This window comes from Dryobates pubescens, chromosome 27 (assembly GCF_014839835.1).
Source record: "Dryobates pubescens isolate bDryPub1 chromosome 27, bDryPub1.pri, whole genome shotgun sequence".
Classification (NCBI taxonomy): domain Eukaryota; kingdom Metazoa; phylum Chordata; class Aves; order Piciformes; family Picidae; genus Dryobates; species Dryobates pubescens.
This window is the reverse complement of record NC_071638.1, coordinates 15167942-15194081: the sequence shown is the minus strand read 5'-3', so window position 1 is coordinate 15194081 and position 26140 is coordinate 15167942. Positions and strand designations below refer to the sequence as shown.

Below are 26140 nucleotides of genomic sequence, written 5' to 3'. Positions count from 1 at the left end.
GGACCCCCCCATAGTGTAGCTATGTCCCAAAGAACAGGGAACTGCTTGAGAGTCCAGTGCAGAGCCACAAGGATGATTATGGGAGCAGAACATCTCCCTTATGAGGAAAGGCAGAGGGAGCTGGGTCTTGTTAGCTTGGAGGAGACTGAGGAGTGATCTCATTCATGTTTATAAACATGTGAAGGGCAGTGTTGGGAGGATGGAGCCAGGCTCTGCTCAGTTATGTCTAATGATAGAACATGAGGCAATGGGTGCAAGCTTGAGCACAGGAGGTTTCATGCAAATAGAAGGAAAAACATTTGAAATGTGAGGGTGACAGAACACTGGAAACAGGCTGCCCAGAGAGGTTGTGGAATCTTCTCTGAAGACATTCAAAGCCTGCTTGTATGCTACTCTAGGTAGATTGTGCTCTGGCAGGGTTTTGCACTTTTGAGGTCCCTAACATTTTGTGATTCTGTGTAGTGCTTTTTGTATTACCCCTACCACCAAGACAGCTTGAGAACTGGACAACAGTAGTCCTAGCTCTGGAGTCTCCAGTGACGTTACCGTCTTCAGAAGTACCATACTCTACTCTGTCTGTCCTGATGTCTGTTCCTGTTTCCATTCCACTGTTCATAGGAGCACAATGAACACATTTTTAGCACTCCCATTGGTTTCTAGTAGGTTATTTAAATTCCAAGTATGAAGGGTGGAGAAGGCCTAAACTAAAGATCTGTGATAAAGACAGTTTGATATCCTAGTACCTGATAAAATAAATCTCTATGGATCCATCTCTGCTCAGAACTAAGGATGGACACAAATCTTTGCATCTTCCTAACCACAAAGTGCATCTTCTCTTTCTCTTATAAGCTAGCCATACAGCAATACATATACCTGGGATTTTGTTAACTCCAAACTAAAGAACTCCATTGTGTTACCTGCCCTCTTGGAGTAGAATATGAAGGAAGTACAAGAAATGAGAAAATAAGTCACCCGTGTACATATAGCAGTTAGAATTGTGATAAATAGAATACAACTGCAGAACGAGAAGTATGACAAACTAAAGAGTGGCAAAGACGAAGTCTGCAGCTGGCTAGGATTAAGACAGGCCACAAAGGGTCTTAAAAGACAAATGATATGTGTTGAAGAAAAGATATTCTTTGCACCACTGCTGGAAAGAGAGAACAGAAAATGACATTTTGACAATGTCAGAAAAATACTCACAGTACAGATCCAGCCTGATTTTATTTAGTTATAAATGGCAGCACGGTTTGCACATATAAAGTGTAGTTTTCGAAATGGTACTTGGTGTACGGACTCTAATGTTCACAATTACCACAATGTTTCAAATGTTAGGGAGCTCAGGACAGCCATCACCTCGTACACATGGCTCCCTGCTTAGGCTATACCTGTATTTCAGAAACGAAACTTTTTTCTGTAGAGTTACTACTCATCTCTAAATTCTTTCCTGCTTCCTTTAGATGCTTCAGACTGGTTTTCACCCGCGAAGGAGTCGTCAGCAGGCCAGTGGTGATAGAAGCCCGTGCAAAACCAGCTCTCGGTGGGTGTCGCTGCCTCCCAGCCCTCGTCACAAGCTGCCGGGGCCGCCGCTCCGCACCACCCACCCGCGCGGCTGGCCCGGCGTGGAAAGACTTCAAACAAACACGATCAGGCTGGAGCGAGGTGCCCTGCTAATGGCATCTCGCTACGGGGCACCTCCCTCATTCCGCGTTAGGACCCCGCTCAGTGGCCAGCGCTGCCGATTATTCGACCCTTTTCTTTCCGAGAGGGACCCGAACCACGTACCGCAAAGCAGCGGCTCAGCGGAAGCCGGCCGCAGCGCGGAGGTATTACCCCCACCAAATGCCTGGAACCAGCGCCCTACTCATCGACCGGGCCGCGCTGGGCCGGCCGGGGGCGGGCACAGGCAGGAGGCCGCCTCCGCACATGCGAAGCTGGGGCGGGCCCGCACTATTCGCTGCGCCCGCCGCCTTCTTTCACGCGGCGCTCGGCCCTGGCCCACCCTCTAGTGCCGGCGTGCGGGTAAGTGGCATCCCCTCCCCGGTTTATGCCTGCCTGCGGGCGGACAGGTGCCCTCCCCCGGCAGACACGGCTAGGTAGGGCTTCTCGGCGGGCGGGAGCTGCGGCCTCCGCGGCGGGGCCAGCTCTCAGCCCGGGCGTGGGGCCAGGGTGGCGGGCGAAGGGGGAAGGGAGGGCTCAGTCCCGGAACAACTTTACCCAGCCAGGCTTTCTCTGGCCCACTCCAGGGCTCTCGCCTGGAGTGGCTAGGTAGGGCGAGTGGCAGCCGCGCGGTGCCATGACCGTAGCTGCAGCTTTTTGCGCCTGCCGCATCTCCGCTTATTCTCGCTTTGCCCCGGCAGCCTTGGGACGGGCAGCGGCAGAGCCGGGCCGCGAGACCTGTCGCCGCTTTTCCGGCCGGGCCGCCCAGAGTGCTGCTAGCTGCAGCTGCCTAATTTGCTCCCCCCGATACCGCGTCGCCGCGTGGGTGCCGCGCCGTTGCCCAGCCCGCATGGCTGGGGACGCCGCTCGCACACGGGCGAGTGCCCCGTTGCTGCCCCCCGAGGGGTTGCTTTCGGGTGCTGCTGCATCATCTTGGCCTCCCGTCACTTGCCTTTTAATCCTATCTACCTCGTCTCATGGTAAACCAGCTTCGTACCCAGCGGTGGTGTGCGTCTACTCTCTTTATTTGCTATTCTAAGTACCCCTTGGCTCCTGCTAGCTTGTGTGTCTGCCGGATAGATACCACACCAGAAACAAAAGCTTTTTTTTTTTTAACTTCCTCCAGAGGAGATACTCAGGTCCTTTATTTGTAGTAGTAACTTCTGTCTGCTGAAACATGGTCTCTGTCGAAACTGCTGCGGAGCTGCTCTTCATGCAGTTTCTGGTATTTACGGAAACACTTGTTTGCTAGGAAAAGGAGCTGCTGTTGAGCAGCTGTCACAAAATAATAAACGCCCCTCAATAGCAATCTGCACAAGATAGACAGCATGTACCCCTCTTCAACTTTCTCTTTCAAGTAATTACCCTGCCACTATTTGGCACAGGATAATTCTTTGCTGTATGTGAGGCATTCCTCTGCTGTGAGAACAGGCTGTATCTGACAACTTTGGAGTATTTGTGGCTAGCTGTTCTAACGGTTTGTGTCATTCAATAACTAGGTACTACAATTTTATTGGAGAAACATGAGATTTGCTGAATGGTGTTTTGTTTGCCATGCAAAGACACTCACAAGCTGTTTAGAAGCTTTTTCCAGATAGGCTCCAAAAATTTGGATATGTAGGAGAAGCATCTGGAAATTACTGAATTGCTTCTCTTGGCTATGGTTTGGGGGTTTTTGTTCTTTTTAAAGATGGATCTAACATACTTAGTTTTTATTTGAGGACAAACTGGACTTGGTCCTTTCTGCTTTGCTAATTGTCCTGCTTGCTTTATGCATTTTGTCACCTTTCTCTTCAGGCAATACATACATTGGTTTATGTCTCTTCTTATTTACCTTTTGTTTAGAATTCCCTCTAGCATCCCTTTTCAGTTCTTCATCTGAGCAAAACATTTCAGGTGTTTCCAAAGCAAGTGTTCCTGCCTCCATACCCTAAGTTCATGACTCTATAGCAGAAGCTCCAGGCAATGAAATCAGCCGTGATTTAACACCTTGGCAGTAACAGTTAGTTAACAACCCAGCACTTGGTGATTACTGAGTTAGTAATGAGTCTTCCTTTAAAATTAAATACAATATGCTGTCTAGTGACTGAAGAAATAATACAGTGTGCAGTTTTAAAATACTGATATGTGCCTAAATTAATTTCTTAGTAACAGTTGAACCTTATTAATTTAGAAACTTGCCCATTGTGGGCAAAACTGTCCCAACTGGGGGAGTTAATATCACTTATTGCCACTTAATGTAAACCTCTAATAACTGATTTGGCTAGCAAGATATAAAAATGACAACCAGTTGAACACTTGTGGAAAACTATCCTCCTCCTTCACTCTAGACATCTCCTCTCACCTGATTGTCTCCACAGGTTACACTTCTTTCCTTGGGTGTGACATTGGTGGTGCAGGAGCTTGGGGTTGGTGCATGGAGGTTTCTTTAAGCTGCTGCTTCTTTTTCTTTACTTCCACTCCCATGTGGGCCCTTTCACAGGCCATGGTTCCCTCAGGGGTGTCCTGTCTTGGCATGGGCACCTCTACAGGCCCCAGTCCTCTCAGGGGTATCCCTTCCCCAGTGTGGACACCTTCATAGGCTGTAGTCCTCTCAGAGGTGTCACTGCTCTGGTATGGAGAGCCTCCTTTCAATAGTGCATCCTTTTCCTGTGCCTCTCCCTGTGTCTTTTTTAACACACTGTCACATTTCCTCTGCTTCCCACTGCACTTATGCCACTGACAGCTCCTCCCTTTCTTAAATGAGCCAGAGCAAAGGCACTGTGTGCTCACCTGATGAAGCAGGTCAGTTTTGGGAGGTGGTAGGTTTGATTCATTATAGAGCCAGCTGGAACTTGCCATGATTAGCACAGGCCTCTGTTGTGCAGCCCCTTGCTACCAAAACATGTTTTATCCCCAACACAGGTGTGTGACAATTGCATGGTGCTGTGAGAAAGGTCCTGTTGTTGCCTAATTACAGGAATTCTAGTCTCCATTCAAAAACAGAGAAAGATGTCCGAACATCTTTGCTATAGCTTGCTAAATAGCAATAGTGTGTGATGTCACTGGATTGGTAGCACCTTAATGATTGTGCTTGTTACTAACCTGTCAGAGCAGTGTCTGTTCTTGTACAATTGCTGTTACTGGGCTTCAGGGGCAGCTGGTTTCTGTAATGATCCTGTTCATATCTGTGTTCACACTTGAGGTTTTTTTCCTGAAAGTCAAGAAGAGATAGTTTTCCTCTCTTTAAGATCTGAAGGTACTGTATGTGCTGACACAAAGGCAGCAGCTCAAGTTGCCAGGGAAAAGTTAAGGACTCTGCTCCACCAGTGTAAGTAGTCGTGCTTTTCTCAGAGATCACATCACATCCTTGTCATTTTATTTGTCCCACACATTCAATGATTATTTTATCTCATCCCTCTTACATTTTGGTTTGAATTGCTGCCACCTTAACTTCCATGAGGGATTGTGTATGTTAGAAGAGACAAGGTTCCAGGTTTGGGGGAATCGGGCTGTTCTCTCTTGGTCCTTGCAAGACAGAATCTTGGTAGAACAAGGAATAATTGAGAAGTAGTTTAACAGAAGGCCTGGAGAACAAAAAGTACTTGGGCACTAAATTGCTATTGACAGCAGGCCTGTGTGAACAGGGCTGGATGGGGCTTGTTAAGAGTTGGCAAGAGCGATGATGGTGGTAAATGGTCAATGTAGTATTGAATCCTGCTCTTCCATAGCCTAATATGCATGCTGCCTTGGGTGCATAGTAAGTCCTCATGATGTCTCACTTCTCTCCTCCCACGTACATATTGTTTCTAGCTGTACAAAATCTTTACTTGATGTTTAACTTAAAAATGCTGAAAGTGATGTGGTTTTCCTGAACTGTTGCAGGGTGCAGAGTCCTTGGAGTGAAGAGACTGTTGGTCGATACTGCCCTTAAGCAGACAGGAAATAAGCCATTCTTCTTGCTTCTCAGGACTTTGATTCCTACACTGTGCCTTAAACATGGAAACCGTAGAAATGAATAGTGTATCCTTGAAACGTCCTCACTCTGAGGATGATGTGGCTAATGCAGATGAAATTAAAAGACAGAAGATTTCACAGAAGTCTAAGACAGGGAATGACTCCGAGCAGAGCATCAAGACTGTAACAGAGCAGCCAGACAAATCTCTGCTTGAGGACATGAAAAATGAAATAATCCCCAATGAATTAAGTGAGGATCAGGAAGATGAGGAACTAGAAGACAGTGATGAAGATGGAGATCCAGAGAGCTTTGCAGACATGATGAAGCATGGACTGACAGAAAGTGATGTTGGCATAACTAAATTTGTTAGTTCTCATAAAGGGTTTTCTGGAATATTGAAAGAGAGGTAATGCTATCTTGTTACATATGTTAATCCCTTGTGTTAAGCAGCTGCTTTCTACTCATAGGATGCAAATGGATTATTTGCAAATGCTTGCGAGGTTCATCACTTTCTAGTGCTGAGACTGAAAGGAAGGCTTAATGTGGGTCTTTTCTACATTGTGTTTCCCTTTTTTTTCCAGTTCTTTCCTGTCCAGTGGAGTTCTGAGGAAAGAAGCTGTGTGATAGAAATACAGGACTACACTGACCTTTGCTGTTGCTGTTGCTGTTGCTGTCTGGCAGCATACATATAGCATAAAACTTTATGTAGGATACCCACTTTTTGTACCAGTTTTCAGTGCTGATACAAGGTGCACAGGAGAATGGTATTAAATCATCCCTCTTTGGTTCTTTGTTTTTCTCTGATTTTTTTTCTTCTTTTTTGTGCTGGTGTCTTTCAACACCTGTATCGTCAGGTGGTCCATTAGACTTCAAATTACAGTCTGATCAGTTGTAATGTCATTTACAAAACATAAAAGGGAGTTATAACTCATAGTGTGGAATTCCAAATTATGTACTTAAGAATTTGGGGGCTTAGTAACTTTTGAAATGAAACTTCTGTTTTTAAAAAATTCCGTAACATATTTGAATAAAACAGAATGCATACACAAAACTCACTGAAGAGAGAATCACTGTTGCCCTGACTTGGCAAAACAGTTAAGGATGTCTTATGTACACATCAGGAAGTCCCTCTTCCTAAGTACTGACTTCCTATATAGATAATTTTGCATAAATATAGTATGTACATACCACTTTATTAATCTTTGTATGCAGTGTTAAGCAGCTAGCATAATCCTTCACCAGGGAGACATGGCCTGTGCTGAAGCTCCTGTGAAATACACCAGTTTTGAACTGAAGTGGCCAAAGGTAGCCATTTGTGGGCTCACAATTTTTCTTTGATTCTAGTTTATAACACCTGTTGTTAGTTAAGTCCTGGCAATTTTATGGTAGCAGTCACTAGCAAGTCTAGAAAGCTGTAAGTAATAAGAAAGAGGACACACAGCCCTCCTCAGGAAGGAACACTTAATACTATGATGTATGGCAAACAGGGGGGAGATACTGTAGAAACATTCCTATGGTGAAGTTTTATCTTTCAAATTCATAGACTAAGATTTTTTTTGTTTCCTTTTACAAGGAAATTCTACTTAAAATAATCTAACAATTGCAACATAGACTATGCTCTGTTGAAGTCAGGATGTTTTAATTATTGGACGTAATGACTTGATTGAAAATGTCACAGTCAAATTCTTTGTGCTGTTTTAGACAGAGTAACTGTTCATTGGAAAGATGTTCTCTGTAGTTGCTGAGCTGAAATTGTCCTGCTGAGGAGGTTATTTGAAGTGACAGAGTTCTTGTGTTCACATTTCAGCAGTGTAGTAAATTGCCTGGGACTGAGGATGTGCATTACTGATCACTGCAAGCTAGTGAGAAAAGTCCTCAGAGTAACTGCAGCAGGTCTTTGGTTATCTGCAAAGAAATCTGCTGTGTTTAGATAAACCAGACTTTTTCTGTATTCTTGTGGTATCCTTCTGAGGGGTGGGAGTAAGTACAGCTTTCTCTACAGTTCAAGGTTCTTTTATGAAGTCAAAATTCCTGAGTGAATTCGGCTAACAAACAGCTTATTGTGAAAGGCCTTTATGTGAGGTGGAACCTTTCTTTATGTATGTATTTATTTAAATTTCACATTTATTGCATGTTTCTTCCTATCAGATACTCTGACTTTGTTGTCCATGAAATAGGCAAAGATGGACGTGTGAGCCATTTAGATGACTTTTCTGTTCCAGTGGATGATGAGGTAAATTTTGAGGTAAAGATTCAGTAATGATCATGTTCCTTTAGCAAAAATATTCAAAGGCTAGAAGTTGCTCTGTGATAGTTGTTAGATGTTTGTTTTTCTTCCCCAAAACATGTATTAGGACCCACCAGAAGAAACATTTACAATTTTGTCAGAGGAAGACAAACAGCGTTTAGAAGAGCTCCAGCTTCTTAAGAATAAGGAAACTAGTGTTGCCATAGAGGTAAAATTAATACATCACCTGTGGAGGGTGTGGGAATAGCATGAGAGAGTGAGGAGAAGGTGTGTGCATTCTAGTGCATGTAAGGTGTGAGAGCAGTTTGAAGATCATGCAACAGGTAATAACAAAATGTTTCCAGTCTAAAGTTGAGTTCTGTAAAGCTTTACAGATATGCTCAAATTCACACACAAGTTGTTGTTTTGATTTCTGTGGGACTGTACACATGAACTCAAAGATGTGTCCTAATTTCTATGGTGTTAACATTTTCTTGGAGTATTTTGATTTTCTGCGTAGTTGTATTTTCTTAGAATAATTATGTAAGAAGGATTAAATGAAACATCCATCCTGATGAAAGACTTTTTCAAGGTCTGTGTTTAGTGTTTTAATAGAAAAGAAGATAAATACACAAAATCAAACTAAAAATTGGTATTTTGAAACATCCAAGAATGAGTGTTAGGCTAAATTAGGGACACAGATGCATAGGATTAAATCTAGTCATTTCAAGTAAACATTTGCACATTAAATAACTTAATAATCTTACCTGAGTGTTTTGGTTTGTTTGGTTTTTGTTTTTGTTTTTTTTTCCTTTAATACATATAGAAGAACTTCAGTTTGCCAGAGTTTTCTATAGAAGAAAGTATTTTATTAAGCACAAAAGAGGGGAATAAGTCTTTGTAATTTTATGAGTGTTGAGACTGTGGTATGTAGCAAAGATACTAATTTTCAAACTAACTGTAATAAACAGGGCATGCTTTTGAAAATATACCTGTGCAGTACTTAGTGTGATTTCATAAGTTTTCTTTAAGCATTGCAAAATTTAATGCTTGAGAAAATCTCTCCCCTTTTCTCTCAGTTCATTTTGTTTCTGCGTACATATGTATCAACACAGGTAATTGAAGACACCAAAGAAAAAAGAACAGTTATTCATCAGGCTGTGAAGTCCTTGTTTCCTGGACTGGAGACTAAAACAGAAGATCGAGATGGAAAAAGATACATTATTGCTTATCATGCTGCTGGGAAAAAAGCACTGGCAAGTGAGTTTCGGTATCGTGGAAGCTGGGTAAACTAAATGCTAAAATTGCCCCCAAATACAACTGGTTAGGAAATAATTCAAGTGGAGTGTTTTCTTCTTTGTAACTGATGAAGCGCATCTAAAGTGACTAGGAACACAAGCAGTGTCTCAAATGTAACTTTCTAAATTTCTACATCAAATACAGGTGTGTTAGAAGTGAGAGAATCTTTTGCTGTTTCAGTGGGGATAAGAAAAACAGAAGCTTTATTTTCAGTATTGTTTGAACTTAGCTTTCATGAACTTTACTGTATGTGTAAGTGTGCATTGTGGAAGTAAAAGGTTGTAGCTGAAACGCTCACACTATGCTGCCAGTCAGTGGAATCCTGATTCTCCTGAAAATCCGTGACAAAGTTTTCAATTACTTAAGTAGAGACAAGCACCCATTTGTTTTCTCAGAGTTAGTTTGATACAACTGTAACGTATTTGCCATGATCTGCAAGGCTACTTCTGCTTTCAGTACTAAATATGTTTGCAGAAAATTGTCTTTATTCATTACAAATCCCAGTTACTATTTTTGAATAATTAAAGAAGGATTTTCAAGATGAAGTGTTACCCACCTTAATCTTGCCAAGCACTGTTTTGGCAACTGGGGCTAAATTAATGTGTTTGTCGTCTTTTAATGTTATTACAAAATTGTTGTGCTGTAAATTGAGAGGGTTGTCTACATACAGAATGTTGCACATTGAACAAAAGGTATTAAGGTTTGGTTTGGTTTAAACTGATGACATGCCTGTGTAATTTCAACCTACTGCAGATGTCCGTGTGTAAACCTAGCACATTAATTTTAAAGATGAAGGAGATGGGGAAAGATAGAGACAGGTTAAAATTGGAACTAACACTGTCTCCACATTCAATTTATCATAGAATCAACAAGGTTGGAAAAGACCTCAAAGATCATCAAGTCCAACCTGTCACCCAAGACCTCATGCCTACTAGACTATGGCACCAAGTGCCATATCCAATCCCCTCTTGAACACCTTTAGTTACTCTAAGACTTGTCCTAAGCAAATACTGGAATGTTGTGCTTTTATTGATACAATGATACTGTGTTGATTTATTTTCTTTAACCATGTTTAGAAGATGTGTATGTTTGCATGCTTTATGCATGGAGTACCTATACTTACCAGCACAAATTTCTCCTCAGCTAGTTTTGTTCTTTGTTGGTTTGCAATGGTTTTACTTGCACCTTTTCCTTCTGCTGATTCTGTTCTTTAACCATTACTACAGTCAAGTGGTTGTTACTAAGCCAACCAGTCTGTTTAAAGAGATACTGTATAGAAGAACTTAAGTATTTGAAACTCACTGAAAAGAATTTAGTGATGCTTCTCTAGGATTACAATATTACCTGGAGCACCATCTTGTGATGCAGAGAAGCATCATCTTAAACTCGACTTCCTGAGCTGTGATGCTACAAATGCCTGTGTGTGTTGGTGGAGATGTGAAGTTTCAGTGAGTGTGTGTTAATGACAATGAATGTAGGATTTAAGAGTGCAAGTTCTTTTTAGTCAGGATTAAATTTATCTTTTATGTTTGTATGGATATTTATATGTCTTGGTCTTGAGTGGATTCACCAAGCAAGCAAAATTTCAGGAGTGTAGAACATAGAACTATTAGCTGAGATACCTGATTACTTCTGGTGATAATCTAAAAGGGTTACCAAACATACTTTCCTAAAATTTAAAATTGGAAGCTGCTTTATGTCTATTAGTCTATTTATGTCTATTAGACTTTATGTCTGTTAGTTTACACCTAACATAAAGTCCCACCTCATTAAATTGCCAATAAATTGGTGTCGTCTACAAATGAAGTTTGTTGCATCTCCAGATGAAGCTTTCCATATGTTCACTGTTTGCCTCTGCACGATTCCATTGCATAACTGTCTAAATGGTTGTCATCCACCATCTAACTGTTGGATGCTTCCTGAAACATAAACAATCCCATAACCATAAACCTGCATGTTCACCTCTAAAACCCCTTTGACAGTCTAAAAATTAAATGCTGCTCTTTTGTGCTCTTTATGCTGTGCATTGGGACAGAGGTCAGAACTGCAACAGGTAAGAGATACTGACATTTCATGCTAACAAAATGAAATGCCAACCATTATGACCTCCTAAATAGTGAAAAGAGTGGCCAAACTAGTAACAATTCTTTAAAAAGAACCCTACACGTACACAATGCTTAAAATTCCTTGAAACGGCCAAGAATTTGGCTTGTGCTACCTCTGTCTTTGTGCAGTATAGGCAGTAGGCATTCAGTGCAGAGAAGGCCTGCCAGTAACAAGTGATGTGAATTATCAGTTTTGACACTACTGTGTGAAATCTATGGTAATTTTTCCATTGGTTTAATTAAGCCAGGCCTTTTCCCTTCAGCCTTGTATTCCACACACCACTATCTGCATTTATACAACTTTAAAAGTATTTATCATGCATCCTGATATTTAAACAGAACTTCCAGCCCTCAAGCTGCTGCAAAATATTTGGAGTAAGTGCTTCAAAATACAATTTTACTGTAAAAAAATTTAACACGGCTTTGAAATATAGCCATAAGAACTGCAAACTGTCCCTCTGATCAGTCTACCCAATAGACGTATTGCTTGAGGACTGGTTAAATATTGGGATTGGAGCTGCAGCCTCCCAGTACTCGGCATGGCCAGCAGTGCAGTAGAAAAGCAGATGGCTGTGATGTGTAAAGTGTGAGGAGGCCCTTGATATGTAGCATCTATAGAGTATGTTTAATCTAGTGTAGATTAGGGCTCACTTTTTGAAGGGTGCTAAATGACCATGGGCAAGTTGGATTAAAGGCCATCTGGAGATTTTTTTTTTTGTGAATCATGCTCTGTTCTATTCCTTTCTGATTACTGAGTTTTCTTGAAGGACCTTGCTCTTCAGCCTGAGTATGGTGTTTCATTGGCTGTATTTAAGTACAGTAGTGGTTCAGAAGGGAGACCGGCAGGAGTATGAGGTCTCTTGACAGCCTTTGGACCACAGTTTAGCTCCTAGGGAACTCCATGCGGAGGGAGGCTTTGCATTGAAACTAATGGCACAAGGCAAGTGTCACAATTTGTGAAGGGCTTAAAATCGATGCATACCATATTTTATCCTGGGTTTGCAGGAGTGTATGAATGGTGTCTTCTCAAAAAAGGCAAGAATAACTAGCTTTTACCAGGAAGTTTCCTGAAAAAGTAGATACTTGCCATCTGTGTAGGCTATCTGGGCTTTATTAAACCAGAATGAACAAAAAGAGAACATTTCCCAAGAAAAAACTTCCTGCGGTGGTATTTATATTGTGCGCTTTTGCAGTTAGCTTTTGCGGTTACAAAAATCTCTTAAAGCCCTTTTTGTTCAAAACCAGAAGTGTCTGCTGTGTGGTTTCCGAGAGATAAGGGATTTCCCATTTAAAACAAATCCTTAGTTTTGGTCTTATCAAAACAAAGAATTTCTAAACAGAGCACCTCAAAATTGCTTGCTAAACCTGTGTGGAATCAATCCTCCTTCCCACTAATGCCATCAGCATTGGGTCATAAAAGGTAGGATTTGTCTGTGGAGGATTTTGTGCCCCGCAAAAAGTTTTCTTTCCTCTCCAAGGAATGACAAGTAATTGTACAGCGTCGTACATCGGTTGTCCAGTCTGCAGCAGCTGAAGTTACCTTGCCCTCTGGCCTTCTCTAAACACAGCATGGTATCTAGCTTGAATTATTTGTTAATGTCTTTATTGTGCTAGATTTATCTCTCCTGTATGACTTTAAAAGATGACCTTAAAGGTTTTTTTGTGAGGATACTTTTTTTAAAAGCTTTTGTGGAGATAAAATCCATGCTTTTACATGACAGAAAAAAATCCTACAGAAATACCAGATGTGTTAGTACTAGAAATAATAATTGTTGTCTTCCCCCAAACAGGCCTCTAATGGTTCTCATCTATTAATTCTAGAAGGTGCTAGATGAAATGTAGAATGGCTTTTGTTGCTCAAAGTCAGCTTAACAATGTTTGTGAGAAATTTAATCAGGAAGTACAGCAGTTAAATGATTGGGGTGCGTTTTTAGATAATTTCATGATAAAGAAATTGTCATAATTTCATTCAAGATTTTCTAGGTGATAGGATTAAAGAGAAGTTTACAGCCCGGTGTAAGGGAAGGTCTTTTTCAGTGTGGTGTCAGTTGTCACTTTCTTCCCTTTTTTCCCCTTAAGGCAGATGGAAATGAGCAGAAATTGAATCTTCCATATTTGTTTTAAATGCAGCTGCAGTGGTAAAGATATTAGTCACATTACAAAAAATGACACTATAAAAATGTTAATCTTTTGTTTTTAAAGATCCAAGAAAACACTCTTGGCCAAAATCTAGGGGAAGCTACTGCCACTTCATACTGTACAAGGAGAACAAGGATACTATGGATGCCATTAATGTCCTATCCAAATTTTTAAGGTAAGGCTGTTGTTTCTGCCAGCCTGGTGTGCCTGGAGCTCTCTGTGTTTGTTTCATCTTACTGTAATGTGTTGCTCTTACGTAATTCTGAAGCATAACAAGTGCTTACTATTGCCTAATTTGTAGCCAGTATTATTTTAGAATATCAAATTGGAACTTGTTAAGTTTTGGAAGGAGACAAGATACATAATAATTATCTATATATACATGCCTACAAGTCTATCTATCTAGATATAATCCAAATAAATTCAAAAGACTGTACTCCACTACTTCAGTGGATAAAGGTCCACAACTGAAGTTGGCTGAGCCTCAATGTGCATAAACTGAATTCAAAGCATTTTTTTTTCCCTCCCCCCCCTTTGTGAATATATGCATGTGTGTAATGAAATTGTCACAGAGAATATGCTGGTAAGTTCCTAAGCAGTTACTGCTGATAAACTGTTGTTCCAGGTATTAATTTCTCTGTGGCAGTTCACAGTCTAGTTCCTTTCACCCCTCCAAGTGCAGCAACAAAAAGATTTGTTAAAGGCATGGTGTGAACACAGTGAATTGCAGAGGAAAGGCTTTTTTAAAATTGGCACAACTCAGTCGTTTACTTGGAGAGGCACTTCCCCATTTATACTCTCCTTTTCCCTTTGCCCTTCCTATGCAAAAGCAGTGTCTGTAATCTAGAGTTTAACCAGCATCCTACTAGTATTTGTATGTGAGAACAAAATGATAGGAGCATAGTTGGTGGAAAAATGTATGTAATGGCAATCTTGCTACTCTCTGGTGTTTGTAGCTGGAATAACTGGAAATACTCACAGGCTAACAGGCTGTAATATATGAAGTTGTAACAGGTTAATGTGCTGTAGCATAGTAACCTGCCTGTCTCCCCCCACAACGCAGAAGTGAGAGAAAAGTAACACACACAAACTCTGGGTTGAGATAAAGAGAGTGAGATAAGTTTAATATTAATGAGATAACATAACATAATGCACAATTACCTTAGCTTAGCCTGCTTGCAGAAGTAGTACATTGAAATGCAGGAAAATAACCAATAACATAAAGCAGAAAAACAGCAGCTACCCAACTCCCGCCTGTCTTGCCAGCATCCATGCAGAAAAGAGCCAATGTCCAAAACCCCAGAACCCAGAAGCAGCCACCAGAACAGGAAGCTTCTCATGTCACACTCTGAACTTTTGAAGCTGGCATGCCAGCAGCATGGTATGAATAGCAGCAGCAGATTCAACTCAACCCATGACAGTAGAAAGGAAATTTTCCTCTCAAGGAATGAAATGGATCAAATTTTAAATTAACTTCTTATATCCTCACTTAGTGTGAATGCTTTGTATTGAAACTGACATTTGAAATTTGAAGGAAAAAATGGACGTGAATTGTTTTGGGGGGGTGTGAAATTACTGGTGGCTGAGCATTTGTGCATTGAGTGGATGTATATAAAGAAGTGCTTCAAAGCACAGTTGTGGTAAAAGTGAATCTGTCTATGTATAATTAAACCAGGGAAGTTTCCCTATGTTATAGGTGCTTAGAAATGAAGTTAGAAAATGTCACATGTGTGTCAAACTGTAGCCTTATTCTGGGGAATATCACAGGCTCACAGGATGTTAGGGGTTGGAAGGGACCTCTGGAAATCGAGTCCAACCCCACCTGCCAGAGCAGGACTATAGAATGTAGCACAGGTCACACAGGAATGTATCCAGATGGGTCTTGAAAGTCTCCAGAGGAGACTCCATAACCTCTCTGGGCAGCCTGCTCCAGTGCTCTGTGACCCTCACAGTGAAGAAGTTCCTTCTCATGTTGAGGTGGAACCTCCTGTGCTGGAGTTCATATCCATTGTTCCTTGTACACAGGGTGCAACTGAGCAGAGCCTGTCCCCTCCCTCTTGACACCCAGCCCTCAGATATTTATAAACATTTATTAAATCCCCTCTCAGTCTTCTCATCTCCAGACTAAATAGCCCCAGGTCCTTCAGTCTCTTCTCACAGGGCAGTGCTCCAGTCTCCATCATCCTGGTAGCCTTCTGTTGGACTCTCTTGAGTCTATATTTAATATAGAATATTAATAATACAGCTAATTAAGATGAAAATGTTGTTTGATGTGTGCCTGTTTTAATATATGTAATACCTATTACTGTTGCTTTTCAGAGTGAAGCCAAACATATTTTCCTACATGGGAACTAAAGATAAAAGGGCAATAACAGTTCAAGAGATTGCTGTTCTTAGGTAAGTGAAAGTCTACTTAAACATTTGCACTCCTACCACGGTAGCTTGAATATCTCACTGAATATCTTGAAGACCCAGTACGTGTGTGATGCAAATGGCACATTCAGGTCCTGATCTTGTAAAAGACATGCGTTAATGAAGATGCTGTAATCCTTTTATATTCTGTGGTGGGTGCTAGTGTTTTCAGTCAGTGGTGCTCTGAGTCACAGGCCTGGGTACGTGTGTTTGGCTGAAGCAGCAGGCCAAATTGTCTACTTGCTCTTATGCTGAGTGGCTCCCATATAATGACAGAAAAACAGAATGACAGTGCAAATTACATCACATTTCCTTCCTATTGTTTCCTCCTTCCTCCAGCTGGACTCCTATTTACTTCTTAACTGTCTAAACAGTTCCAGAGAAAGGTAACTCCCGATGGTTTGTATGTGAATATGTTTGCACATAAAAAAAGGAATTACGAATTTTTGAATCATGAGATGCCACAGACTCTTGTTGATGCAAGGCTGGTTTACAAAGAAATGACAGTTAAACACACTTGTGGTGTAGCCATCTCAGGTGCTGTTCTGTTTACTTTTAACATGCTTACATTTAAGGTTGTGTCCAAGAGCTTCATTATGTTGTGTGCATGGACGGGGTGGGCAGGGAGGAAAACCACCACACTGATTTGTGGTGTCTGCTCAGTGCCACAACACCTGACTCTTCCTGTCCAGCTTGGGGAAGGATGGCACAGGAGACGTTACCGTTTATCAGCCCCTCTGTGCTGAGTATGCTGGCCATGCTAGTTGATAAACTTGTCTATCCTGCTATAAATTTTAGCAAGAGTGTCAAAGAGAAGCTCAGTGATGCAAGGAACAGGGTGTGCTTCCAAAAGTGCTAGCAACAAAAATGACAGGTATTAGTGACCGATTGGAAGGCTCTTCTCCGTTGCACCCTGCAATAGGACAAGGGGCAATGGATATAAACTACAACACAGGAGCTTCCACCTCAACATGAGGAGGAACTTCTTCACCGTGAGGGTCACAGACAACTGGAACAGGCTCCCCAGAGAGGTTGTGGAGTCTCCTTCTCTGGAGACTTTCAAGATCCATCTGCATGTGTTCCTCTGTGACTTGCACTTGATTATATGGCCCTGCTCTGGCAGGGGGTGTTGGACTCAATCTTCAGAGGTCCCTTCCAACCCCTAACATCCTGTGATCCTGTGATATTCCTTCATCTGCACTAGGCTTACACAGTGCCTACTAATTCTGTGTTTATGGCTGTGCTAACTGGAGTGTGTTCAGAGTGTACTCACAGCATAGTTCAGCCGGTGCAGCATACAACAGTATTGCAACATCTTTTTTTTTTGCCTGCATACTGTAACAGAGATGTGAAAAGACAGTGCTAGCAGTCTTTGTCACACTATGCCTTGATAACTATCTTTTCTTTATGATAATTCATTAAAATACTTTGAAAAGGTAACAACAGAAAACTGAGGAACTGGACCCACTGCATTTTGTTTTGAAATGCCAGCTGTTAGATATTTATTTAATTCTCTGCTTTTCTAAGTGTAGGTTGCTCACTGTTTCTTTTTAGAATCACTGCACAAAGACTTGCTCATTTGAATAAATGCTTGATGAACTTCAAATTAGGAAATTTCAGTTACAAGAACCATCCACTGAAATTAGGAGAGCTGCAAGGGAACCACTTCACAGTTGTTCTCAGGTAACACATTGGTACATATTTAGACAGTTCTGTTACAAATTGCTATTTCTTGGAATAGCTAAGAGATCTCATCTTGTGTTAGAAAAAAGATGAGAAGTCCAGCTGGCAAACATGTCTAGAATTTGATACATGCTATATAATGTTGATGCTGAGCTTTATTATTAAAAAATCTGTCTATAACTCTTCTATTTTTATTTTTTTTTAATTAATGCTAGAAACATAACAGGAACTGATGACCAGATAGAGCAAGCAATGCACTCTCTCAGGGAAATTGGATTCATTAATTACTATGGAATGCAGAGGTTTGGAACCACAGCTGTTCCTACATATCAAATTGGCAGGTACGTGTGGTTTTCATCCTTTTTAATAGTTCTATTTTTATGCCTATGTAACCTCTAATGGATTTTGGGGATGTTTTTCTAGTACATGGCATGTGCCAATTTTAATTGCAGGTTCAAGAAAGAACTTACCTGCTGAAAAAAGTTCAGGAACGCCTTGCACTACTTTTAATATTGCATAAATCTGAAGACTAAGACTTCTTTTTTTGATAAGTTGGCTATATCTCCTTCAAATATACTTAGTCACTTCATAATACACTTTTCTACTTGAATCTTAGAGCTATTCTACAGAACAATTGGAATGAAGTAATGGATTTGATATTAAAACCAAGACCGGGAGGTAAGAACTGAAAACTGAAACACTGAATGTTCCTGCCTCTCCTCCTCCAAGAATTTTATGTTCAGCAAAACCACTTTCAGGTTCACAGGATCACGGGATGTTAGGGGTTGGAAGGGACCTTCTGAGATCGAGTCCAACCCCCTTGCCAGAGCAGGACCACATAATTATATAATCTAGTGCAGGTCACACAGGAACCATCCAAATGGGTCTTGAAAGTCTCTGGAGAAGGAGACTCCACAACCTCTCTGGGAAACCACACTGGTTCTTTTAATTTGAAAAGATGTTTGTGAGATTTACATGTGCTAAACTTCAGCCAGTTGGATGGTGGAGAACAGACTCTGCCTTTCTGCTTCTCTTTCATTGCTGTGCAGTTTCTTGCAGTTGGAGTGAAAAGGGGCATATTATAATGAATACCTACACACAGCATCTGCTCAGACTCCACCTGAAACCTTCCAACATAAACCATTCTGTGATTCTGTCAGTCTAATTACTGTGACACTTTAGTTGTTCCAACTTTTAACAAAAGGTGAGATGGATGTTTTTCCATTCTGTAATAAAACCATTTTTGTTTTACATCCTTGTTCTAGCTGAAAAGGGGTACTTAGTAAAATGCAGAGAAGAATGGGCCAAGACTAAAGATCCAGCAGCAGCCCTCAAGAAACTACCCGTAAAAAGGTGCGTGGAAGGACAGCTTCTACGTGGACTCTTAAAGTATGGAATGAAGAACATAATCTCTGCATTTGGAATAGTGAGTGTAAAAGTGCTGTAGGTATTTACTTGAATAAATGCTCTTTTGACATTATGATGGATTTGAAATAGACTTACAGATGCTTGATGAGTAGAAGGTTAGTGTAAAAGCATAACATTGCTTTTTGCTTGAAGCACTGCCTTTTTGCTTGAAGCACTGCCATGTGGTAACCCATGACCTCTGTGATGTGCATGTAATGAGCTTTGCAATTCATACAGCCATCCCTGGTACATGGGAAGCAATCCAGTTATACTTGGGAACCTTGTCTAGTAAAGATCTGAGAACTGTGAAAAAGTTTAGCTAAGCAGAGAATTTCTGTTTCTTTAAATGTATAAATCACACCGATGGTGTGCTGATAAGTCAGCTTGGCATAGAGCTGGTGGGTTCACTTACATTGTCAAGCACTGTAATTAAGAACAACTCTTTGGAGGAAAATACCTCATCACCGGCAAATTACTGGGGCCATCGCAGAAGCCAAGGAATAAATTCTTCTTTTTTAATAACACTTCTTAAAGAATAGCACTGTGTTTTCCATCTGCAAAGTTTACTTAAGAGTTCAGGAGGTTGAGTATGAATTTGGTGTTTAAGTACAAAAATATAATTTCTAAATACTGCTTGAAAAAAAAAAAAGGCACAAGGAGGTTTGTGTGGCTTTCAAAGGTATAAAAGCATTATTTCTTCACAAACCTCTCTCCCAAATAATGAACAAAACCCAAACCTGTATACCAAGAAACTGTGTTTCTGGAGAAGGTACCATTTAAAACATTTGTCCTTGTAGTTATGATTGAGAGAAGATAAAACTAATAATAGATCTTTCTAATGTTTCACTTTTTTTTTCTTTACCTCTAGATACCACGAAATAATCGTTTAATGTATATTCACAGCTACCAGAGTTATGTGTGGAATAATATGGTGAGCAAGAGAATAGAAGAGTATGGGCTTAGAGCTGTACCAGGAGATCTCATACTTAAAGGAGGTAAAACGAGGCAAGCAAGGCCAGTGATGCTGTGTAGTTCAAATTCCTAGGAAAACAAGACACTTTTACCTGTTTATGTGATACTGGTAAGTTCTTCTACCCCTCTACTTTGCGCTGGTGAGACCACACCTGGAATACTGCATCCAGTTTTGGGCTCCCCAGTTCAAGAGGGACAGAGAACTGCTGGAGAGAGTCCAATGGAGAGCCACGAGGATGATTCAGGGACTTGAGCATCTCCCCTATAAAGAGAGACTGAGATCCCTGGGGCTATTTAGTCTTGGGAAGAGAAGACTGAGAGGGCATCTGATCAATGCGTATAAACATCCGAGGGGTGGGTGTCAAGTGGAGGGGGCCAAGCTCTTTTTGGTGGTGCACAGTAACAAGTCAAGAAACAACAGGTACAAGCTTGAACAAGCTCCTCAAGCTGAGGAGAATCTTCTTTACTGTGAGGGTAATGGAGCACTGCAACTGGCTGCCCAGAGAGGTTGTGGAGTCTCCTCTGGAGACTTACAAAACTCACCTGGTTGCATTTATGTGTGGACTACCATAAGTGATCCTGCTTTGGCAGGGGGGTGGGACTGGATGATCTTTGGGGGTCCCTTCCAACCTCTAATATACTGTCATACTGTTTTCTTTTCCCTCTCACTCATTTTGATCCAGTGATTTCTAAATCCATTGGCCAGTGTTAGTCAAATTTTTCAAGGAATTATAAGTTAAGGTATTACACTTCCATGAGCTTGTGAGGGATACAGAAGACAGAATAGGAAGGACTGATTGTTCTAAAAATGAACTCCGATCTAGTTGAGCTGTGGAGAACTTGGCAGTTCTGAATGTTCTAACCACAGAAGTGTGTTTTCATTAGCATCTTGTAAAGCAGAGGCTCCTTTTTAGTTTAAACTGTATTCACTTGGTGTTCTGGCATTTCCCTGGGGTATGGATATCCACAGTATTTCTCCTTCATGTATGCCTGATGCCTAGTGAGAGGACACTTCATCTCAGCTGTCCTTACTTCATTCTGCTTTAAAAGTCACTGAAAGCCAGGCTGTGATTCTGCTAGTAATTGTGACGGCCTTGAAGACTTGAAGACTGTTACTTTTCCTGGAAATGTCTGTTTAGTGGAGGTAAAACACAGTAGTTATCCCTCTCAAAGCAAGCTTATTTCAAGGAAGTGGTTTGTTTTATAATCAGCTAATGTTAACTGTCACAGGCATCCACACTGCTGACTTCATTTTTCTATCCCGATTGTAGCTACAGCTGTTCATATTAAAGAAGGAGATGTAGATAACTACACTATTCATGACATTGTGATGCCATTGCCTGGATTCGATGTCATTTATCCCAAGCATAAAAGTAAGTCTGATTGTTAACTTACCTACTTTGAAAATGTAACTCTACTTTAAGATTATTTTTAAAACAAAGATTGGATAATAGGCAGCCTTGGTGATCACTGAGACAATAGACTGTTTTGGAGTTCCAATCTCTTACCGTATTCAGGTCAGGGCTTTGTCCTGTGAGGTGTGGAAGTCCTAAGTCTCTTTAAGTTATCCTCTAAGCCCAGCCCCCTCAGACTCTCTTCATAGGGTACAGACTATAACCCCTGGCCTCAGTGGGACTCATCCAAGTTCATCAGCATCTGCTTTGCACTGGACACACTATTCCAAGTGCAAAAGTGCCCAGTGAAGACCAGTAATTGTTTTTCCTTGGTGTAAATAGTGGCCAAGCTCCTGTTGCTGCCAGTGTGCTCCAAATCCCAAGTGACTTGTCACTGAAGTTCCTCCCTACTCTGTGTCCTTACAAGAGTTTAGCCATGAGTTCTTTACTTTGCCAAACCAGTGTATCCCAATGCTTGTGCTTGTGTTCCCCAATATTTGGTTGAACTTGCTCTTGTATTTGATTGTTCTTAAAACAACAGTCAAGTCTCTTGAGGTTCTGCTTGTCAGAGCTAAGTCCCAGAGCTAGGATCCCATGTATCACTCCTCTTTGAAACACTTAGAAGGTAAAGATCTGTTGTGGGGTGTGGCACTGAACCATACAGAGTTAAAAGATCGGAAAGAAAAGCTGCTAATTTTTTTGTTCTATAAATACTGGGATCTGCCCACAGCAAGCCTAACATTCCTGCTTAGGATTTCCAACTGCATGAATGAATGCTGGCAATGATGCTGTAAATTCAAAAGCACCATTTTAGCTGCACTTATTCTTGTCTTTCCACTGTCATCTTCCCTCGGTGTGCATGCATATGCCCTTAAGGACACCACCACTGTAACTGAGTTACTTCTCCTGGCAGTGTACTTAAAGGTCCCTAGTGGCTCTCTTAACTCCTTTCACTCTGGAGCTTTTTCAAAGAGCAAGCAATGGATATTTTGGCTTCCCCCCGCCGTACAGCTGAGATAAGTCTGATGAAGTCTCTACAACTACCTGAAGGGGGGTTGTAGACAGGCAGAGGTTGGTCTCTTCTCCCAGGCAACCAGTACCAGAACAAGAGGACACAGTCTCAGGCTGCATCAGGGGAGGTTTAGGCTGGAGGTTAGAGCCCTGCATCAGGAACAGTGTGGCCAGCAGGAGCAGGGAGGTCATTCTGCCCCTGTACACTGCACTGGTTAGGCTGCACCTCGAGTCCTGTGTCCAGTTCTGGGCCCCTCAGTTTAGGAAGGATGTTGACTTGCTGGAGCATGTCCAGAAAAGGGCAACAAGGTTGGTGAGGGGCTTGGAGCACAAGCCCTATGAGGAGAGATTGAGGGAGCTGGGGTTGCTTAGTCTGGAGAGGAGGAGACTGAGGGGTGACCTTATTGCTCTCTACAACTACCTGAAGGGGGGTTGTAGTGAGGCAGAGGTTGGTCTCTTCTCCCAGGCAACCAGTACCAGAACAAGAGGACACAGTCTCAGGCTGCGTCAGGGGAGGTTTAGGCTGGAGGTTAGGAGGAAGTTTTACACAGAGAGAGTGATTGCCCACTGGAATGGGCTGCCTGAGGAGGTGGTGGGGTCGCTGACGCTGGGGGTGTTCAGGGCGAGGCTTGACAGGGTGCTTGGTTGTGTGGTTTAGTTGATTAGGTGGTGTCGCATGATAGGTTGGACACGATGATCTCGAAGGTCTCTTCCAACCTGGTTAATTCTATTCTATTCTAAGTTTAGATAATTGGAAAGTGTGTATGGGATATCAATGAAATGGCAGTAAAATACTTGGTAAATTTCATTTTCAGCCAAAGTTTGGATTTGCTGGATTCTTTCTTGAATATTGCCTCTACTGATCAGGTTGTAGAAGCAAATGAGGTAGTAAGATTTGCAATAAGTAATTTCCAGCTTCTGTGTAACATCACACATATGCTGAAAACTACTAAATGCAAGTGAAGGAATGATCCAGGCTGTTTCAATTTGCTACACTATATTCTTTTCTATTAAATATTTTCCTGTCTTACAGTTGGTGAGACCTATAAGGAAATGCTAGCAGCTGACAGTCTTGATATCAATAACATGAGGCATAAAATTAGAGATTATTCACTTTCTGGAGCATACAGAAAGATTATCATTCGACCTCAGAATGTCAACTGGTAAGTAGGAGAATAAAGCAAACTGCATTTGAATTCATAGCACATGTATGTGGAATGACTTAAGTACAACAACCATTAGACTGACCCTTGGGACATACATATAGAATGAAGCAGGAGGGAGGAATTTCTGTGTCCCCCTCATGTTTTTAATGCAGAGTTGAAGCATAGCTTCCCTCCTTCTTTGGTTCTCTGGTTCTGTGATGCCGAAGTATCGAGGCATCTATTCACTTGTTACACTCTTTGTAAGGCTTTGCCTGAACACTTCATAGATAATTATGTTGAAACCATGACAGTAATATTCAAAGCAGGGTTTTTGTAGTCTTACTACAGATACGTTGCTCTCCAAGTACCTGTCTGTTGAATCAGAAAAATGTGTCACTTAAACTTATTAAATTGCTGGTGTCAAGAGATGCAACCTAGTTGTCATATGGCAACACCTTTTAAACAGGTGACTGTACAAATGTGCAGAATGACTTGATCACTGATGCATTAAAAATAAAAAGGGTTTAGGAGGGAGAAGAATACAAATGTTTACACTTGATTTTAATTAGTCCTGATGTTTAAAGCTTATGTACTTCTCAGCTACTTTTCCAGCCTTGTAATTATGTATGGAATTTATTAAACTAATAGCAGAAAGAGTCAAATATGTATTTAAGCTCTTTCAGAGAAGTTCAGATAGCTTTCTTCAAAATGAAGGTGCTTCCCCTCTTGAAGCATTGTTAGAGTTGATACATAAAGTTTTACCAGTTACTGTGCCATGAAGGTTGCTTTACCTTATTACATAATCAATTCAATTTCAGCTTGATCCGCCAAATTGGAATAACAAATACTATTACAGATATGCACTCATATGAAATAAAATACATAAAAACTTATTCTGAATAATAAAAATAATTAAAAACTTTTATGTATATTATAAAGGGAGGTTGTTGCATATGATGATCCCAGAATCCCATTATTTATTACGGATTTGGATAAGCTGGAAGGAAAACCATTACCGGTTCCTCCTACAGGTAAGCTGATTTTTCTGCTGATATTTGCAGACAGAAGTTTCATCTGGCTGTTGCTTTGAACCACTTCATATAGAGAGCTCTTTTAAGGAAGAATTTTCATTTAACTATACTTTAAATAATGGCATTATAGGGTTCCAATGTTAGGTATCAAAATGAGGCCCTTTATTTCTCAAGAGTGCAGGCAATTTTTTCAGTAGTTTGTATTGACGGCTGCATTTTCTTACAAGCATCTGTAAAATTGGGTAAATGATTAATAATGTCTGTGAAATGAATGAAGGTGAAATTAAGCCACAAAATGTATGCATAAGTATGTATTGTTTGTGCTCAGCATAAGAAACCACTCAAGTACTTGACAGAATTCAATGGCAATTTTTTTAATGTAACTGCTCACATGGTCTTCTGACACTGCTTTTGAGAAAAAGGGAAGAGGCGAAGGTTTCCGTTTTGAAAGACCAAGTTTGGTTTGCCTTTAAAAGAAGACAAGTCACCAAAAACCCCTGCCTTCTTTTGTGGGGAAGCATTAACAAGTTACTCTACAAAATGCCACTGTGGATTGCAGGTTGGAGTGCAGTGGTTGTTTCGCTTTATGGGTTGGGGAATTGATGGTATAAAACGTCAGAATAAGTGTTGCTTATGCTTTTAGTAACTCTTTGTTGCTTTGTGTCTCCTCTTGCCTCTCAAAATAGATGGTAAATTCAGGGCACTAAAGATGGAGTTCTCCCTTCCCCCATCAACTTATGCTACCATGGCCATTCGAGAAGTGTTGAAAATGGACACAAGCATAAAAAACCAGACACAACTGAACACTACCTGGCTACGCTAACTGAACTGCAAAAATGACTTAAACGTATAAAAAGTGTTTTCCTATTTACATGTTCTGTATAAATCTTTAGAGATTGGTAGTACGAGATTTGTATTTTTAAAAGTTTTTATTGGTGCCAGCATTTACCTTCAGTAGTCATTTGCAAGGTGGTGGTTGTTAATATAATATAGGTCTTAGTAACTGGTGCTTTTTAATGAGTAAGTTGCTTGAGCTGTAACGTGGGTGCAGTATAAGACATGAGCTTGCTGTATTTTTAGACCTGGAAGAATGTTTAGCTTGGCTTTATTTTGTTTGCCAGAAACAAACAAGCACTGGGTATTCTCATGAGTTCAGCACACCGTTAAATCTCTTCAAATACACGAAATTACACCTTTAAAACGTTAAAGTGAAACTGAGATACTGCTGAAGATTTACATGCCAGGAGTTTTTGCTGGTACCATTTGAGCTGATACGGTAGAAGATTCAGTTTAAAATCAAGGCTTTTTATGTGCTGTAAAGAAGTACAGCTGGTTTTAATTAAGTGGTCTTTTCATTGAGAAATACTTGTGCTTTGCTAATGGCTGTACCAAAGAACGAGTACTGAAAACAAATTAAACCTAGACAGACGACCAAGCGCCTATCAGGAATTACTTCCTTTACACATCTTGTTTATTGCTGCCAGGGCATGAAGCGGCCCCCTGGTAGAAAAGAAAGTAAAATATTATAAAGCTGTTCTAAGAAGACACTGTCATTTCAGCCTCTTTTCTTTTGGTTTGAGAAGACCTGCGTTGCTAAAATAACTTAAATGCCGCCGTTACAGGCCGTACCTGGGTCTCCAGCCCCTGCCCGCCCGTGAGGTACCTCAGGAAAGGACTTGTCCCGAGCGCCTCGATGCGGCGGAGGCTCCTGCGCTTTCC

General features: G+C 41.1%; 1 protein-coding gene across 5 annotated transcripts; it reads left to right on the top strand.

The window, feature by feature from the left end:
- Positions 1–1953: 1953 nt before the first annotated feature.
- Positions 1954–25840, top strand: PUS7 (pseudouridine synthase 7). 5 transcript variants are annotated; one of them, XM_009908962.2, is made up of 15 exons: positions 4686–6002; positions 7745–7829; positions 7951–8052; positions 8939–9083; positions 13430–13541; positions 15686–15763; positions 17333–17461; positions 17677–17802; positions 18078–18139; positions 18727–18887; positions 19737–19863; positions 21112–21213; positions 23279–23408; positions 24330–24421; positions 25108–25840. In XM_009908962.2, the coding sequence occupies exons 1-15, from the start codon at positions 5638–5640 to the stop codon at positions 25242–25244; spliced, it is 1953 nt and encodes a 650-aa protein (XP_009907264.1). In that variant the 5' UTR covers positions 4686–5637; the 3' UTR covers positions 25245–25840. The 5 variants fall into 5 exon arrangements, with proteins under 5 accessions (XP_054029816.1, XP_009907264.1, XP_054029817.1 ...); XM_054173841.1 differs by lacking the exons at positions 23279–23408; positions 24330–24421; positions 25108–25840 and adding exons at positions 1954–2022; positions 11158–11175 and having other exon boundaries at positions 5524–6002; positions 7745–7841; positions 21112–21277; XM_054173842.1 differs by lacking the exons at positions 23279–23408; positions 24330–24421; positions 25108–25840 and adding an exon at positions 11158–11175 and having other exon boundaries at positions 21112–21277.
- Positions 25841–26140: the final 300 nt, after the last annotated feature.